This window comes from Leptodactylus fuscus, chromosome 4, assembly GCF_031893055.1.
Source record: "Leptodactylus fuscus isolate aLepFus1 chromosome 4, aLepFus1.hap2, whole genome shotgun sequence".
Classification (NCBI taxonomy): Eukaryota; Metazoa; Chordata; class Amphibia; order Anura; family Leptodactylidae; genus Leptodactylus; species Leptodactylus fuscus.
In genome coordinates this window covers 143,826,684-143,844,583 of record NC_134268.1, presented here as the reverse complement: position 1 = coordinate 143,844,583, position 17,900 = coordinate 143,826,684, and the positions used below count along the sequence as shown (strand labels likewise).

General features: G+C 40.6%; 1 protein-coding gene across 2 annotated transcripts in view; it reads right to left on the bottom strand.

The window, feature by feature from the left end:
• Positions 1–17,900, bottom strand: part of BBS9 (Bardet-Biedl syndrome 9) — a 273,973-nt gene that overhangs the window by 142,202 nt on the left and 113,871 nt on the right. For both annotated transcript variants that reach the window (XM_075271098.1, XM_075271099.1), the window contains 4 exons: positions 12,002–12,078; positions 9,643–9,696; positions 4,395–4,497; positions 2,000–2,104 (listed from right to left, as the gene is read on the bottom strand). In XM_075271098.1, coding sequence (XP_075127199.1) covers positions 2,000–2,104; positions 4,395–4,497; positions 9,643–9,696; positions 12,002–12,078 — 339 coding nt within the window. The remainder of the gene's footprint in view (positions 1–1,999; positions 2,105–4,394; positions 4,498–9,642; positions 9,697–12,001; positions 12,079–17,900) is intronic.

Below are 17,900 nucleotides of genomic sequence, written 5' to 3'. Positions count from 1 at the left end.
TGACACCCCCCACCTGACAGTACAGAGCCTAAATAGCATATCGGGCACCAAAATTAACAGCACTGATTGTTCAAAAATGGTGGACTCTAGAGAAAAAGAATTCCAACTGTTCCGGAATCAGTGAAGCAGCACCTATTAAATAATGAAAAAATCTGGACTTGGCAGAGATCTCACAGTCTCTAATTTGAGTATTTATTAAATTTAATATTTTTACTATCTTTCATTCTATTGGTCCTGTTACTAAAACAAGAGGGGAACAAAGTGGTCAGGTGTAGACCTAAATGCAGAAAAATGACATAAGAAAGGTCATATGACTCAGATCCATCGAAGCACTTATCTATCTGTGTTACTTCCTCACTGTATATGTTGCCTATACAAGGCTTTTATTTTCTGAGCGCCATTAACCCCTGGGGAGTTAGGGTGGAGTCTCTACCTCTACTTTGACGAAACATACATGTCGGGTAGGCATGCTCATTTCTTTTAAATTTAACCCTTTGAGTGCCTTATAGGGTTATCCTGCTAGGGTGGCCATATTGATAGAGACTAGAGATGAGCGAACAGTAAAATGTTCAAGGTTTGATATTCGTTTCAAGTAGCCCCTCGAAATTCGACTACTTGAATCGAATATCAAACCCTATTATAGTCTATGGGGGAAAATGCTCATTTCAGGGGTAGACAACGTTCGATCAAATTATACTTACCAAGTCCACGAGTGAGGGTTGGGCTGGATCCTCCGTGCAGTCTTCTCCTTGCAGCGTCCCCGCGGCGTCTTCCGGCTCTTCATTCACTCTGCCAGGCATCGGGCCTGGGCAGAGCCGACTGCGCATGCCCACACTACAAGCGGACATGCGCAGTCGGCTCTGCCCAGGCCCGATGCCTGGCAGAGTGAATGAAGAGAATGAAGAGCCAGAAGACGCCGCGGGGAAGCTGCACGGAGAAGACTTCTAAAAGTAGGAGAAGAACCAGCATTGATTGGCCGACTGTATAGCATTCGGCCAATCAATGCCGATTCTGCATCAAACTTTTACATTCGAACAGCGAGTGGTACTCGATCGAGTACAAGTATTTCGAATACCGTAGTATTCGATCGAATACCTACTAAATCGAGTACTACTCGCTCATCTCTAATAGATACATATTCTTGTCAGGACACTAGCTATTAGGGCAGTGCTCCTGAGTTAGATGTGTAGGGGAATACAGAATCACACCCTGTCTAGCTCATAGACCCCATCTATGGCCTATGTGTTATCTGGATGACGTCCTCCATCTATTCGGTACCATAATATTGGTGAGTTGAATTGGTTTAAATTTCTTGGAGGCCGCCGTGTCCTGTTTTATGACCTTTCACATTTAATTTTTCTGCATTTAGGTCTACGCTGGACAACTTTGTTTTAGTAACAGGACCAATATTATAGATTTAAGGATAATTATTAAAAGCTATGTTTTAAGATATATTTCTATTCCTTTTGGTTTTTGCTGTTTAATATTGAATAGAACAATTAAGATTTATTCTGAGCTTGTACATTTGGATTTATCTTTCATTCTAATGAAAACAATTGGGCAGAACTTGCCATCATCTCCAAAGGAAACAAACAAGCAAACCAGAATGCCTCAAGTGCATCCCGAATCTTATCATCTCACTCACTGGCCTCAATCTGCTGACATAATCCACAGCTAAAGCTGAAAAGTACTAATACTGCTTCTTGAACATAATAATACTGTTATATTTATAGAAATAGGCAAAGGAAGACCAAGAAATGCAGAAAAAAAGTAAAATAAATCTCTGAGCAGTGCCAAACCGGTCTGAGAATTCTATAGAACCTTCTTTATTCTGGTAAACAGTAGTGGTTCAAGATCTAGACAGATTTTCTTACAGACACCAATATCAGAAAATAATTTGGACTGTTCTCCGCCTAAGATGGTAACATATAAATACTGTGTTACCAGTACCAGTCTATATAATATTAATAATGATCAATATTGTGCTAATAACAGTTACCTGTGGGCGTGCTGTACGAAACAACTGCATTTCCTTCAAGGTCTGCGGGGGGACAGTTTCCCTTGAGAAACACGGAAACACTTACAGATTTAGTCATTCCTGGCTCTGAAAAACAAGATGTTAGGGACACACATGTAAATTTTAGCCCTAATGAATGAAAATTTTATATATAATAACTATATTTTAAATAAAAGATATTGTTCTCTGAACAGTGTTACTACTTTGTAGTGTACTATACCAAAACCTGAGTAATAAACAATAGCACAAGGAAGCCTGAAGCCATTGCACACTGACCAGAGTCCAGCAGTACAACAGTTAACCTTTAGAGATGAGCAAACACTATTCGAAACAGCCATTTCGAATAGCACGCTCCCATAGAAATGAATGGATATAGCCAGCACGGGGGGGGCTTAAAGGGGTATTCTCATGTACATAAACATATCTATATTTGTAGATAATTAAAAGTTAAACATTTTTGCAAATATAAGTAATTAGAAATTCTGCCGAGTTTTAATAATTTTTTCTAACTTTCTTAGTGGTGACAGTCTTTTATTTTGATCAGTTGCCAATGGATACGACCACTAATGCAGACACTTTCTATGGTCTGGGACTTGTCAGGAACCAGCTATGATTTTCTTATTGTAGCTGGGTTATCAGGCAGGAACACTACATGTATCAGAAGATATCCCGGCCACAATAAGGACATCATGGCTGATTTTCTGACCTTAGAAAGTTTCTGCATTGGTGGTCGTATCCATGGCAACCGATCAAGATAACAGACTGTCACCACTAAGAAAGTTAGAGAAAATCTTTAAAACTCTGCAGAATTTTTAATTACTTACATTTGCAAAAATGTTTAACTTTTAATCATCTACAAATTAAAAAATAATTATGCAGATGGGAATACCCCTTTAAGTGGCCGGTCACCGGCAAAGTCTGCGTGCCGGCCGCTTCCATTCATTTCTATGGGAGCGTCCTATTCGAAATGGCTGATTCGAATAGTGTTCGCTCTAATGCACTTTCCTGATCCACTCCCTTCTATGAATGACTGTACTCGGCAAGATTTCAGCTTAGCACCCTGGCCATGTCACTTAAAGGAAGAGGGAGGAAAGAGCTTGTATTACAGTGGAGCAGTATGTAGCATTTGCAGCAATGAATTTTAATAGGGGAAAAGTGTTACAATCAGGTGAGCCTGACATAACAGTGTTGTTGGTTTAATAAGCTTGACCCAGGTGCAGGGCCGGCGTCAGCGCACGGCATAGTCGGGCAAGTGCCGGGGCCCACAGAGCCTCTGGGGGCCCCCCGGCACTTGCCTGTCACGATTTCAGCTCATCGGCGTCCGTCCGCCGATGAGCTGGAATACATACGCGATTAAAGCAGGAGCTGTGAGATCAGCTCCTACTTTAAAGCTCCGGCCCGGCTTGCGTGTGTAGGCGCGATGACGTCATCACGCCTACACACGCAAGCCAGGCCGCAGCTAAGCAGGAGCTGAACTCACAGCTCCTGCTTTAATCGCGTATGTGACTGGAGAGAGGAGCGTCGGGGGATCGATGGAAGGTGAGTGATGGAAGGTGAGTGTAAGTGTTTGTTTTGTATTAAATATAAAGGTGGAACATAATGAAGGGGGCCCATGAAACTGGGGGGCAAATGAAGGGGAGGGGGGGGAACGGCATGACACTGGAGAACATGAAGGTTGTGGGGAGAGAACGGCATGAAACTGGGGACAAAGATGGAGGGGGCCCAATGAAACTGGGGGGCAAATGAAGGGGAGGGGGGAACGGCATGACACTGGGGCAGATGAAGGGGAGGAGAACAGCATGACACTGGGGCAGAGACGGGGGACATGAAACTGTAGGCAGATGAAGGGGGAGAACGTGATGAAACTGGGGACAGAGATGGAGGGGGGGACATGAAACTGGGGGCAAAGGAAGGGTGTATATGAAACTGGGGGAGAGATAGAGGGGGGGCATATAATTTACGGGTGACTGTAGGAGGATTGTACTGTGTGGGAGCACATGATAAATGAATGAGAATGGGTGGAATCAACAAAAGTGGGTGGAGCCAAATTTGCCGCAGAGCGCGCCGCACATTTTGCTCCTCTTTCTTCTCTTTAAAAATTGGGAGGTATGGCGTTGGTGACGCCACACTCCTGCATGACGTCACTCGCTTCATCTGCGATGCACAGTGTCTCGACTCCCCCGCCTCCTTTACAAGGGGGCCCACTGAGGCTCTGTCGCCCAAGGGCCCATAAAAACCTGGAGCCGGCCCTGCCCAGGTGACAGACTCCCTTTAAATGTTAAGCCATGTGACTGAAGCAACAGCAAAGACTGAACAGTCACAGCAACAAATGCTAAAAACAATCAGATCATGAATATCGAACACTTTTACTACTCACCAATGGAATGAAAAATGAATTGGTCCTGAGTAAGAGCTAGGAAAGGTGGGACACTTATGGATAGCACTGTCTTCTGTACATGGAGTCTTGTCCTTATGCAGAACTAGCAAAGAAATATAGTACATTTTGTAAAAAGTTTAGGATAAAAAAAAGTAATCTAACAGTTTTTAGCCCTATTATTTTCTTGGGACTACCATAAATTATGGTAGAACATACAAGAAGTAAACATTCGAGAGGCATAGCCATGCAAGTTCCCTGAAAGACTCTGCGTGCAGGAGCATAACTGAAATTCAAAGGGCCCTATAGCAAAATGAGATGGGCCTATAGTCTATAGTGGGATATAGGATCCACTACCTAAAAACAGGAAACTGCAGTATAAGAAGTAATAAATAAGGGTATGGCTAATTAATTCCCTTATTTATTCCCTTCAATATGGTACAATATAGCTTGCTCTATAGTGGGCCCCCTCCACATCTAGGCTGCACAGCAGATGACTTGATAGGCTGATTAGAAGGACCATCTCTGTCCTGGGGAGCCCTCTGTATCCAGTACAGGTGGTGGGTAACAGAAGGATGTCACCTCCACCTCAAAAACATCTCCAGAATACGCCCTTTCCTTACCAGAGATACACTAAAGACACTTATTGTCTCTCTGATTCATTCTCGCCTTGACTACTGTAACTCCTTACTAATCGGTCTTCCCCTCACTAAACTCTCTCCTCTACAATCTAGTCTGAATGCAGCAGCCAGGCTCATCTATCAGGCTAGACGCTACAGCGATGCCTCCGGTCTGTGCCAGTCACTACATTGGCTGCCTATTCAATATAGAATAAAATATAAAGTTATTACTCTCATCCACAAGGCTCTCCATAATGCCGCACCTCCCTACATTTCTTCCCTCATCTCTGTCTACCGCCCAACCCGTGTTCTCCGCTCACTCAATGATCTAACACTTACATCCTCTATTATCAGAACCTCCCACGCTCGTATACAAGACTTCTCCTGAGCTGCACCACTTCTCTGGAATGCTCTACCCCGGACAATAAGATTAACTCCCAACGTCTACAGTTTCAAACGCAAACTAAAGACGCATCTTTTCAGACAAGCCTATCACAATTCCTAATGCACAAAATTGTCTGAACACTGTATAAGCAATGCCGCCCCTGCTACCTCTTGTGTCACCCCCTCTACCTCATAGATTGTAAGCTCTTTTGAGCAGGGCCCTCAGTCCCATTGTGTGAAATGACGTTCTTTGTTATGTATGTCTGTATCTGAACCCTATAAATTGTACAGTGCTGCGGAATATGTTGGCGCTATATAAATAAAATGTATTATTATTATTATAAGGATACTGTTCGTGGTGAGCTCCATGCTGGAGATCAACTCCCTTCCCATGTATGGGCAGTACTGTCAGTAACCGACTGCTTCACCCCAAGTGTGAGAAGGAGCGCTATCGGAGGTCCTTCTTCCCAATAATCTACATCTGGCTAAGCGGAGATCACTCCCCACAGAGAACCAAATGATCCTGAGTCTTTGTTTTTTTTCTTCCTAGTTTCTATGACTCTTAATAACTCTGCTATGAGCTTGTATATGTTCTTTCTTGTAATATATTACTATATTAACCATGCTGGGACTATTAAAAGATTATCCTATGGCTATACTTATGCTAATGTGTGCGATATATAATAGAACAAGAACCTCTAGAATGCAGAAAAAGACAATCTTCTAAACCAGGAATCAACAAATTCCAAAAGAATTAGTTGATTCCTGGGAAAAATACTGTGAATAGGTTTTCTGTATGAAATTTCTATAAAACCCTACCACATAATGCCTCTACCCTAACGCTTAAATGGCACCTGTCAGGTGTTTTTTCCAACATAAACTGACCCTATTATCCTGTTTGAGTTTACATCTTGTATGACCCTATTATGTGAAGGATGAAGTGATTTCCTTTTCATTGGTGTCCTTCTGTAAACTTTCTATTGCAGCAAAGTGAAGTTAAAAAAGTCTGAAAACATAAAAAGTCATATATAAATTAACCTAAGTAGTCATGGAGGGCGGGGGCAGCCTCAGACTAGTCACACTGTTCCCTTGCTAATCCCACCCGCTAGACATGACTGACATCTCCCTCACAGTCCCCTCACTCCCTGACATCACCATGGAAAATGTTAATTACGCCCACCAGGTGTGATTAGCAAGGAGACAGAATGACAAGGCTGAATTTGAGCCCCACCCACATGACTACTTACTTTATCCTACACATAATGGGGATAGTTAAGGATTGAATAACAACCTGAGATGTTCTATTTCGGTCTTCACATAAAATCACTACCTTTGTGTTACAGTTTAATCTTTACAAAGTGGAGATCAATCTAGAAGTGATCCCTTTACATGATGCAGAGGTGTGAGAAGGTCTTAATGGTGAGGTCGGTGAGTCTGTCAGTTACTGTTATCAGAGGTATAACACAACATGGTTAGTAGATGACCACTGAGGAACAGGGTACATTTGCTTAGAGAATTGGAACTGAAAGAAGAAGTGCTTTACTGCTTCTACGAGTGCGGCAGATCTGATAATGGAGTGATCCAATCTTATGATATCAATCTAGAAAATGTTGCAAATTGATTCTTGACTGGTATATAGCTTACATAGATGCTTAACTACAGAACTATTTTGATGGCACGCCACTCAATACATGGCCACCCCCACTATGCTAACCTCTGGGGTCCACTATAGGGTCTATATACCTAAGGGAATCTGCTGTTACGATCCCCTAATGGATCGATATTTTACTATATTTCAGTGCTACGTTCAGTTATCAACAATGATTTAAAAAGTTATCAAATTTAAACTTAATAGTGGAAAAAATGACACTGAAGACAAACTTCAAGTCATATTTTCCAAGAGTCATTGCTGCTACTATTTTCCACTATATAACACTCACATCGTCCTTGATCCCAATGTTCCATTTCTGATCAGTAACCATCAGCGTCGGGACAAACAAGTAATAAACTTTGCCTTATCTCCCAAAGTCACATAACATACTGAAGTCTGAAGTGCACTCTTGGAAGGAAGCCCATAACTTTAAAGCACACAACCGCATGCAGAACACAGCCCCTGTCTATCGCATTACCTTTCCTCATTCTGTAAATGACAAGGTGTGTTTACACAGTACTTTACGGCTTTATACGTCTATCAGGGGCACAGAGTTGGCAGGACGTTTTGGCACGCTTGTCTAAGTGACAGCCTACAAACAGGAAACGGTAAAGTGAACTGTATTTTATTTCCTGAGAACCTGCAGGCACAATTCGAGGTAGACAGAATGACAGTTGCGGGGCTATGTGAACCTGAAGACTAGGGTTCGGACATAATAAGCCATACCCCAGCACAGGAAATAAGGTTTGTAGGATTTCTGTGAAGCAGTTATCAATGTAATCAGGTCCCTCATAAAACAGTTTTCTTATTTGCTGGCATCTTGTGCAGAATAAACACCTTCAGCATTTCCAGATTACAAAACATCTCCATTCACTCAGTCCAAAGAGTCACTTCATACTCCCGTTACATCCTATACCCAGACATTTCACAGCAATTTATTAGGAACCAGATTCGACAGTAATTCTCTCCATTTCAGGCTACCAGATTTTACATGCAGATAATGTAACACTTGTCAGGTGTTCAAATTCTATTTTTTCTCGTGTTTTGGAGGGAAATCCTTCAGGGATGCCAATAATAATGTCTTAATGTTATATTCTTGTATTATTTAGTGCAAAAAGCAATTATCTGTGAACCCTTCAGTACTGTTTATATTTCTGCATAAACCTGACCTAAAACTACATCAGACTGTCACACAAGAGATAATAGTAAATACAAAGAACGAAACCAAACAAATAAGGCAAATATATTACACTTGATCATTTATTTATAGAAGAAAATGACCCAATATCAGTGTTTGGTGTGACCGCCAACACCCCCAACCCGCCTTGTACAGCAATAACCACGTTTGATCATTTCCAGCAAGGAATTGTAGCCCATTCTACTCTACAAACCTGCTTCAACCCTATACGGGAATGTAGAGCAACGCTTGGGGTCGCCGTCTTACTGCATGACCCATGTTCCCTTGAGATTCAGATAGATGTCCTGACAAATTCCTTTTTAGAATTTGCTGGTAGAATTCATCATACCAAAAATAACGGCAAATCTCCCTGGTCTAAATACATTAAAATAGGCACAAACCATGATACTACTGCATGCCGCTTCACACTGTTTTTACACACAGGATTTTTTGCTAAAATGTGCTGTCTCAATTAACCCCTTAAGGCACATCAACTTTTTTATTTTTCTGTCCAAGGAGTCATATGAGCACTTAATTTTACAGGACAAGTTGTACTTAAGAGTGGAACCATTTCATTTTCCATATAATCTAGTGGGAAGCAGGAAAAAATATCAGAATGGAGTAGAATTGGGGAAAAAAATTAAATTTCGTAACTTCCATATAGGACTTTTAGAACATTCACCATTCAGAAAAAAACGGCACAATATCTATATTGTGTGTATTAGTACAAAGAATATGAGTATACAGCGATACCAAATTTATATAGGTTTTGTTATGTTTTAAAGACCTTTAACCCCTTCATGATTCCGGGTGGTTAACTATGGCGGCCGCCTGGGAGCCGGACAGCCGCCTGGTGCCTGCTGTTTCATACAGCAGATACCATGCGCTAATGCCCCTGGTCAATGCCCGCATCGATCGCGGGCATTAACTCTTCTGGCACCTCGGTCAAAGCTGACCAAGGTGCCATTTCGCCCACCCCTGACGTCACTTTGGTATGACAGACGGGAGCCTTGTGAAGGCTCCCCGACCTGTCTGCAGTAACTTTCTTTTGCAGGCTAATCTATATAGCCTGCAAAAGAAATAACAATTTATTGCAATGCATTAGTGAACAGACTAATGCTACAGCGTTTGAACGGCAGGGAGTCTAAAATGAAAATTGAAAAATGCCACCAGCTGGAAGGTGTTAAAAAAAAAAAAAAAAAATGAAAGGAACGGAACCCATCTTGTTCAAGAGGTGGATAGCCTCCTATTGCATGTACAAATCCATTATTGAATAATAGGGCCAATAACAGTGGTATAAAACCAATTTTATTTTACAATACATGGTACAGAATAGGGATGTTATTAGCAGCTGTGTTAGATAAGTAGAACAATTTATAAAGGGCATGGCTCTTAAAGATTATTCAGTATAATACATACCTTAACTGTGACTGAAGGGATAGATTCAGACGCCACAGTACTGTCTACAGCTTGCTGTTCAAAAAAAAAAAACATTTTTACAAAATAAGATTACATTAACCATAGGCAAAAAATACATAGAACATTTACATATAGTAAAAAAAAATGCGGCCATCATTAATGTAATGTATGGCACAAAATTTTAATGTAATGTATGGCACAAAATTCGCAAATGAATACCAAATGAATATATTGTCATAACAAAATGAAAGCTGTTCTACAGGTAAAAAGATTGTTGCATAATAGTATTTTTATATCACATTAAGCTCTCTTGTACTGTACCATATATATATATATATATATATATATATATATATATATATATATATATATATATATATATATTTATTTTTTTTTTCATATACAGCCACAGAAAGCTTCCAATTTCAATGATTCAAGTTCAAGCAGATAACTTCATGTATATCAATTTTCGTATTTTTATTACTTTATTTTTGTACTTTTCGTGATTTTTAATATAAGCAATCTGATTCTGAAAAATCTATTGTGTGTGCTAAATATCTGTATCTATCTATAGCTAGAGAACTAGGTAAGCTTCGTTCAAATTTGCGCCCGTTTTTGAGACTCCATTGTAGTGTCCATCTAAAATTGATAGACAAAAAAGTGACTTTTTCGTCCACCGCTTTTGGTTTCAAGAGCAACAGACACCCAACAGACCCATAATAGTCAATGTGTCTGCTAATTTAGCAGTCTTTTTGGCTATTGTTCTGGGTCTTTCACAGACCTGTGTTGGTGTGCCTCTTGTTCTGTTTTAACCCTTGTGCTAGAGTGTCAAAACTAAGTATCAAAGTTAAGTACCCCTTAAATGGTGCTATACCAGTGATAACATTAGCATTGAAGCAAAGAACACCCAGTTGCTATGTATATGCAAGTAAAATAACTTCAGGTTCCAAAACTCTACACAGTAGCCTTTGTAGTAACTTCTAAGTTTAGGAAAGCACAGCCATGTATCATCTGGTATTGGAAAGTGATATGTCCTTTTTTTTTTTTTTTAAGTAATATGTTTTTTGTTGTTTTTTTTTTTTGTTGGTTAGGAATTCAGAGTGCATGGTGACCCTTGATGTTGATTTGTGAACTGGCGTATTGTGGCCAAAATATTGACAAAAGCCTCATGGTTATTAAATCTGTTTTTTCAGGATACTGGCAGGTCCTGTTATGGTGCTATAACTGTTGAGGTGCACATATTTTGGTGATGGGCAGCCTGCTTGATATAATAGTGTGGGGAGTGACCATTAAGAATTCTTTGGCACTTTGCACCTCGCATTATCATGTGACAGTGCCGTGTATAAAAGTTTCATTTGTGCATTTTAAGTGTAGGTGGATGTTTCATCATCATTTTATGTCTGTGCTTTTTCTATCATATACTGCAATGGGGCCTGCTAGCATCCCTCATAGCCATGTGTCATCTGGTATTGGGTAAGTTGGGCCAATTTCTGTGATATATTTTAAGTTTAGGAAAAAGCACAATAAATTTGATGTAAACTGGTAGATGTGAAAAACCTGCAAAAGCTCATTATGCTGGCAAGTTGTAATAAACCATACTCGAAAAGTGCAATAAAATCTCATTTTATATAAAATAGAGATGCAAACCGAAAGTCTAGCAATTACAGGTGAATCTTTAGTAGTAGCACCTGACAGTGCAAGGGTGCAATTCACAGACAGCAATAAAAAACTAAATATTACATGGAACCAGCAGAGTTAGCTAACAAAACCAAGCTCAGTACCTGGCAGAATGGCTTTTTTAGTGATGTCCTTATAACATTGCAGTAAGGCCGGTATACTATAAAAATAATTTGTATTCTTTATGTAAATGCAGAGGGGGTAGAGACTGAGCGCCAGAAGTCAAGCAACCCATGCCCAGATTCTTCCCCTAAGCTATAAGGAGCCCATGTAGCTTCTATGAAATCACTACAACAGGCCTTGAACAGTATACAGCAAGCTCGAGCACATGCACAATGAAGCCAGGAGTACACCCCCAGCTTCAACGCATGTGTGGTAATATACTGAGACTGGGGGATTTACTCTTGGCTTCAGTGCAAATGCTCCCAAGCATGCAGTGTACTGTGCAAACACATAATTTACAAGGGCTGTTGTGGGGAATACTCGGACATGGTTTGCCTGGCTTCTGCCCCTCTTAACTTACTGCTCATTTACATAAAGAATAAAAGTCATTTTTGAAGAATGCCGGCATTGCTGCAGTGTTATATGGACATCAATTGGAAAAGCCATGCATAGTCCGGCCAGGCATAAACTTGGTTGTATTAGCTAAAATCTGCTCCCAGGTTTGCTTTAAGTTACTCACCGAAACAGAATCAAGGGCAGGAGATACAATGGCCGATAAAGTCAAGTCATCTGCTTTCTCAATTTTTGGCAAAATATCTGCAAAAAGAAAACTCTACGTTAAATGCTAAGTCATACAAAAATGTAACAATATACATGAAATAGATACATACATAGGAGAACCACTACAATCTATCAGGATTTATTTTTGTCTTGTTGCAAATGTGTAAAAAATTTTTTTTTACAGTACAATAACTCACTGAAATTTTAATTTCAATTTTTTTTCCAGAACAGTACAAAGCAACAGAAAAACATTTGTGTTATATGGCCAAACATGCTGTAAACCTATGAAAAGTCTGTGTATAGGAATGAGTTAACAGTTACAGTAGTCAAAATTATGTAACGCCCAATCCTAAGGTAGTCATAGCAAATAATAGGACAGCATTTAAACAAGGGCTAGATACTTATTGGATAACAAATCACATTGAGGGTTGTGATTAAAATAGTTATTCCCATCATGGCAAAATGCTATGGAGACCTCTAGGGCAGGACTTATGGGACCAACCCCGCATCTATTTTTTTAACTCCCATAGTGAAGAATAGGAGCTAGTAAAATAGTGGAGCACATACAGCTAAGAGGTTTCCAGAAATGTGAAGCTGTGGATATTGTGTAGTAAGGGCGGGTTCACATCTGCGCCCGATCTCTGCTTTGTGGGTTTCCGTCTTCTGCCAAGACACTGGACAGGAGACGGAAACCCGGCAGTCAGTGACCACCTGTGAGCGTCTTATGGTCTCCGCGGCGAAACTTTTTTTTGTTTTTTTTTAACCAGATGCAAAGTCCTGCATGTCCAACTTTGTGTCCAGTTAAAAAACAACCCAAAAGAACGGTTTTGCCATGGAGAGGCAGAAGACGCTCACAGGCGGACACTTTGCAAACCCATTCAAATGAATGGCTTTTAAAACTGACTGTCAGTTTCCTTCTCCTGTACAGTTTTTCAGGCAGAAGACGGAAACCTGAAAGTGGAGACCAAGCGCAGGTGTAAACCCGCCCTTAGCTGCGCTATGTTGTAGTTATGGGGAAAGTGTAGAGCAGCACTGATCAGCTCTTCCTGTAACTTCCAGCAGTAGAGGTCAAGATGGGGCACAGTTATTCCCATCCGTCGGCAATTTGAGGAAATAACCCGACAATCAAACAATGAATGATTAATAACTGATCAAATAACTTGAGGGGTCTGTGTCTATGTAACAAACCATAAAAATATAAATAAAAGGGGAATTGATCGAGCCATGAATGCCAGTCACAGAAAAAAAAAAATTTTAGGCTTTTTGGTCTTATTTGCCAAAAAATGTAGCAACAGTTAACAGTTTTCTGCTTTTCACTCCCCTTTTGGACAGTGAATGGAAAGTGTGCATGGTCAGCCTGTAGCGCTACATCGCATTGATCAAATGTGACTTTTAAAGAGAGTTGCAAAAACTGTCATTTTCATTACAATAGGAGAGCAGCATAGACAGTGGAGTAATATCTTAGGACGGAAGTGTTCAAATTTGCCAGATTTATCAAATACTGCAAAACATTTGACAAATTAAGTGCAAATTCCAGCAATGCAAGCTCCAACAACAATGAACAATTTCCCTCATGATAAATCTCCCCCAAAGATTCCACAAATTGAACTAATAAAAGAATAGTGCACATCCAAGGTCATAGTGGCTCTTAATTCCATGGCACGATACACCGCCACGCTGGCAACCAAACAGATGAACCTGGCAAAGCCTGTACCTCAAGGGTCTTATCCGCCATCATTAAGTGTGGTAACATTAAAATGACAAGAATTGCTGCTCAATATTAACCAGACCCTTAAAGGAAAATTGAAGAATAAGCATCATAAGGGAGAAAAGAGCCTGCTGAGCACCAAAAGCATTCAATGACTTAATGAATTGTTTTAATAGACGTTTGGCATTTTAACATCAATATAATTTTATTTCGAGGATGCTTTATAAAGTACTTGGCTCTTGAGACGCTGTAAGACACGCAGATGGAAGAAAAAAAATGAACATTTTGTTTCACAAGCCATATTTAATACATCAAAATTAAGAATATAACAAGTGTTTATGGAACTGGACCTCTGACATTGTGCTAATAAGTACTGCAGATGTGCAGGGTTAGTCAAACTTTTATGGTTTTATACTTGACCCCAAGCATGTCCTTGAGGTAGAATATTCAACTATAAAAGAACAGAAAAACGGGAGCGTTGCCCATCAGATGATTACTGAAATTTATTTGCAGAATGGTGGAAAAAGGGACGCACTGTCAGTCACGCTTTATGGCTCAGATAGACATGGAGCCAATTCCAAACATGCCTATGAAATACACGTTAAAGAAGACCCTTCACATCCTCATTGATGTGCAGTATTATAGACATTGAATTCAGCACACTGTCTGCTTTCCCAGTATGAATCCCGATGCATACTAGCCATTCCATTCAGGGATAGTTAGTATTCCATGTTCATATACTTGTATGTGCACTGGTCACTTTATTTATATTCACATGGATAATGCACCATTATTGGCTTACTATTTTTTTTTATTTTTTTTTTAAATGTAGATCGTGAGCCCCACATAGGGAAAAATGTACATTGTGAGCTCTATCAGTATGTCTTTATGGAGTATGGGATGGAAATCCATGCAAACACGAGGAGAACATACAAACTCCTTGCAGATGGTTTTTTGCCCTTAGCGGGATTCAAGCCGAGGACTCCAGCCCTGCAAGGCTGCAGTGCTAACCACTGAGCCACCGTGGCCTCCCGGGTTACTATTCTTACCTGATTCATATGTCCTTACCTTTATGCGATTTAAACCTTTACTCCTATATGTTATTCTTAATACATGTTCTAATAAATTTATACCTTTTTATTATAATTTTCTTATGTGTCAAGGATTTAAATGTATAGAAACGTGGGTGTGTGCTTACATGAATGTGTCTTAAAGCTGCACATTGGAGGTATAATTTCGCTGGACAGGGACAGCATTGAACAAATAACCAGTATTTCTGCCTTAAGTAACAGGCAGATTTATTATGGGACAGTCAGTATCAAATTAAGAAAAACATGTAAATTTTGTGGCAGTGGCACTACAATAGGTGGTGGATAGGATACTTTTCCATCATCTCTTAAAGGGGCTCTATCATTGTGAAAAGACATTTTTAACTAAACATATACTTGCATAGCCTTTAGAAAGGCTATTCCACGCATACCTTTTGCATGTAAATTGCCTCAGTAGTTTTTGAATGAGTCCGTTTTTATTCATATACTAATTAGCTTCCAGCGTGCACTCCAGAAGTCTCAGCAAGCACTGTGTACAGCACAGACTGCTGCTGCTGACTCCTCTCCCTGCTCTCACACACATAGGAGAGAATAGCAGATGGTGTTCACACACACGTCCGGAGTGTATCTCCAGCTCGCTTCCAAAACTGAGCCCAAATGGTGAGAAATCTCAGTAACCTGAGAAATAATCCTCTTAACCCCAATCCAAAAGGGGAATAAAGCGCTACAAGACCAAAAAAAATGGGTAAATAGGTGCCTCCTCCACCCCACACCTCCAACATATTGATGGAACCTGTGGGAGAAGATCATGCAATCTGAAGAGGACACAATACCACCGGGATATGAGTTTAAAACTGGCCTCCTGATAACACAAGCTGATCAATGTTTCAACTGTGAGACCGAATATGCCCTCTTTGGGTATGAGTGAGAGACAAGTTAAGGTCATTATCCCACTTCAACATGAAGTGAGGGACATCATCAGGATGGGGTTCTATCAGAAGTTTGTAGATGGTAGCTACGGAGTGCCATAGGGGCCCTCCACCCTTTATCCCATTTACTTAATATTTTGTTGCACAACCTTTTAAAGTAATCACTACAATTAAGCAATTTCTGTAACTCTTAGAGACTTTTGCAACTGTCCACAGGTATTTTGTCCCATTCCTCGTGACCAAACTGCTCCAGCTGTTTAGAGTTTGAAGGGCACCTTCTTCAGACAGCATGTTTTAGCTCCTTCCACAGATGCTCAATAGGATTTAGATCAGGGCTGTTCAGAATAGGTCAATGCTTTTCTCCTAGCCATTATTGGATGTTTACCTGTATGCTTTGGATCATTATCCTGTTGGAGGAACTATGACCTGTGACAGAGACCAAGCTTTCTAACATATTTTGCTGCAGAATGGCTTAATAGTCCAAAGATTTCATTGTACCCTGTAGAGAGTGTATACAAGCAGAGGGAAAAATTGCAGATGGCTGCTATCTTCCGTTGAGGTGGTGGGTATCTACAAGGTGACTGGCTGGAGTATGGGTCCAGGATATAGCAGTTGTTGCAAACTCAGGCATACACACCAGTCCTGGATTTGTTAGGTGACCCAAGAGCTGAGGCTACTCAAGGAAAGGGGTGTCGCCATCTCTTGCACGAGAAAGCTGTTGAACACACTGCCCTGTGTGTCTAGAGGAGAAAGCCCAAAATCACCTGGTGTATTGTGAGAAAACCCTGGGGAATTATTTTCTTTGTATCCTGAAGTTAGGACAATGTGTTACTTGATTTTGTACCTTCCTGCTGAAACAAGCTGAATGATTTACCTTATTGCTGGAGCAAGCTGTATGATTTATGAACTGGTGGACTGTGTGAACTGCTACTAATAAAACTGGTGAACTGATATCTACACCTCCATGTGCCTGACTTACCAAGTAACCAGCCAACCCTGAAGGTCCTGCATTTACAACAGTCAAGGTACCCTGTGCCAGATGCAGGAAAGAGTCCTCAAAACATAACAGAGCGTCCTCCATGTTTTTCACAGTAGGTATGTTATTTTCTGTTGCATGTTTCATTTTTGCGTCTGTGAACATAGAGCTGATGCAACTTTTCAAAGAACTTCAGTTTTGACTCATCTGTCCAAAGGACATTCTGCTAGAAACTTTTTGCAAATTCCAGTCTTGTCTTTTTTTATGAATTACTTTTAACAGTGGTTTATCTTCTCAATCATCATCCATTAAATCCACTTTGGCAAAGACAGCAACAGATGGTGCGATCTGGCACTGATGCACCTTGACCTTGAAGTTCCACTTTAATCCCTTTGGAAGTTGTTCTGGACTCTCTAGTTACCATTTGTATTATCCATCTCTTCAATTTGTGATCAATTTTCCACTTGTGGCCAAGTCCAGGGAAGTTTAGAACTTAAAGCGCACTTCGTTGTAAAGTTCTATTTTTATTAAATGAATAGTACATTTAAATATAAGAAAATGTATAATATATCTTACTACAGAGATCTGTTTCTTACACCAATTGTAATTATTATTATTTATATAGCACCATTAATTCCATGGTGCTTTACATTTGGAGGTTTACATACAATACACAAAATATACAGGTAGATATAATACTAACAATGACCGACTGGCACAGTGGGGTAGAGGGCCCTGCCCGCGAGGGCTTACAATCTATGGGGGAAGGGGGTAGAGACAGAAGGAGATGGGGAGACAGTTCAGATGGTGGTGAGGTGACAGTAGTGTTATTGGAGGCTGTAGACCTTCCTGAATAGGTGAGTCTTCAGGGCTTTCTTGAAGCCTGTGATTGTGGGGGTCAGTCTTATGTGTCTTGGTAAGGAGTTCCAGAGTATGGGAGATGCACGGGAGAAATCTTGGAGACGGTTGTGTGAGGAGCGGATGAGAGCAGAGCGGAGTAGGAGGTCATTGGAGGAGCTGAGGTTACGTGTGGGCAGGTAATCCCTTGGACGCACCAGGACGTCCTGGTACACATGAATAAACATGGTGGCTGCTCTTCAACAGCAGGGACCCGACAGCATTGCCCGTGTTCAGAGATGACTCTGATCACTGGCATTTAATCACTCAGATGCCGTGGTCCAATGTGACCACGGCAC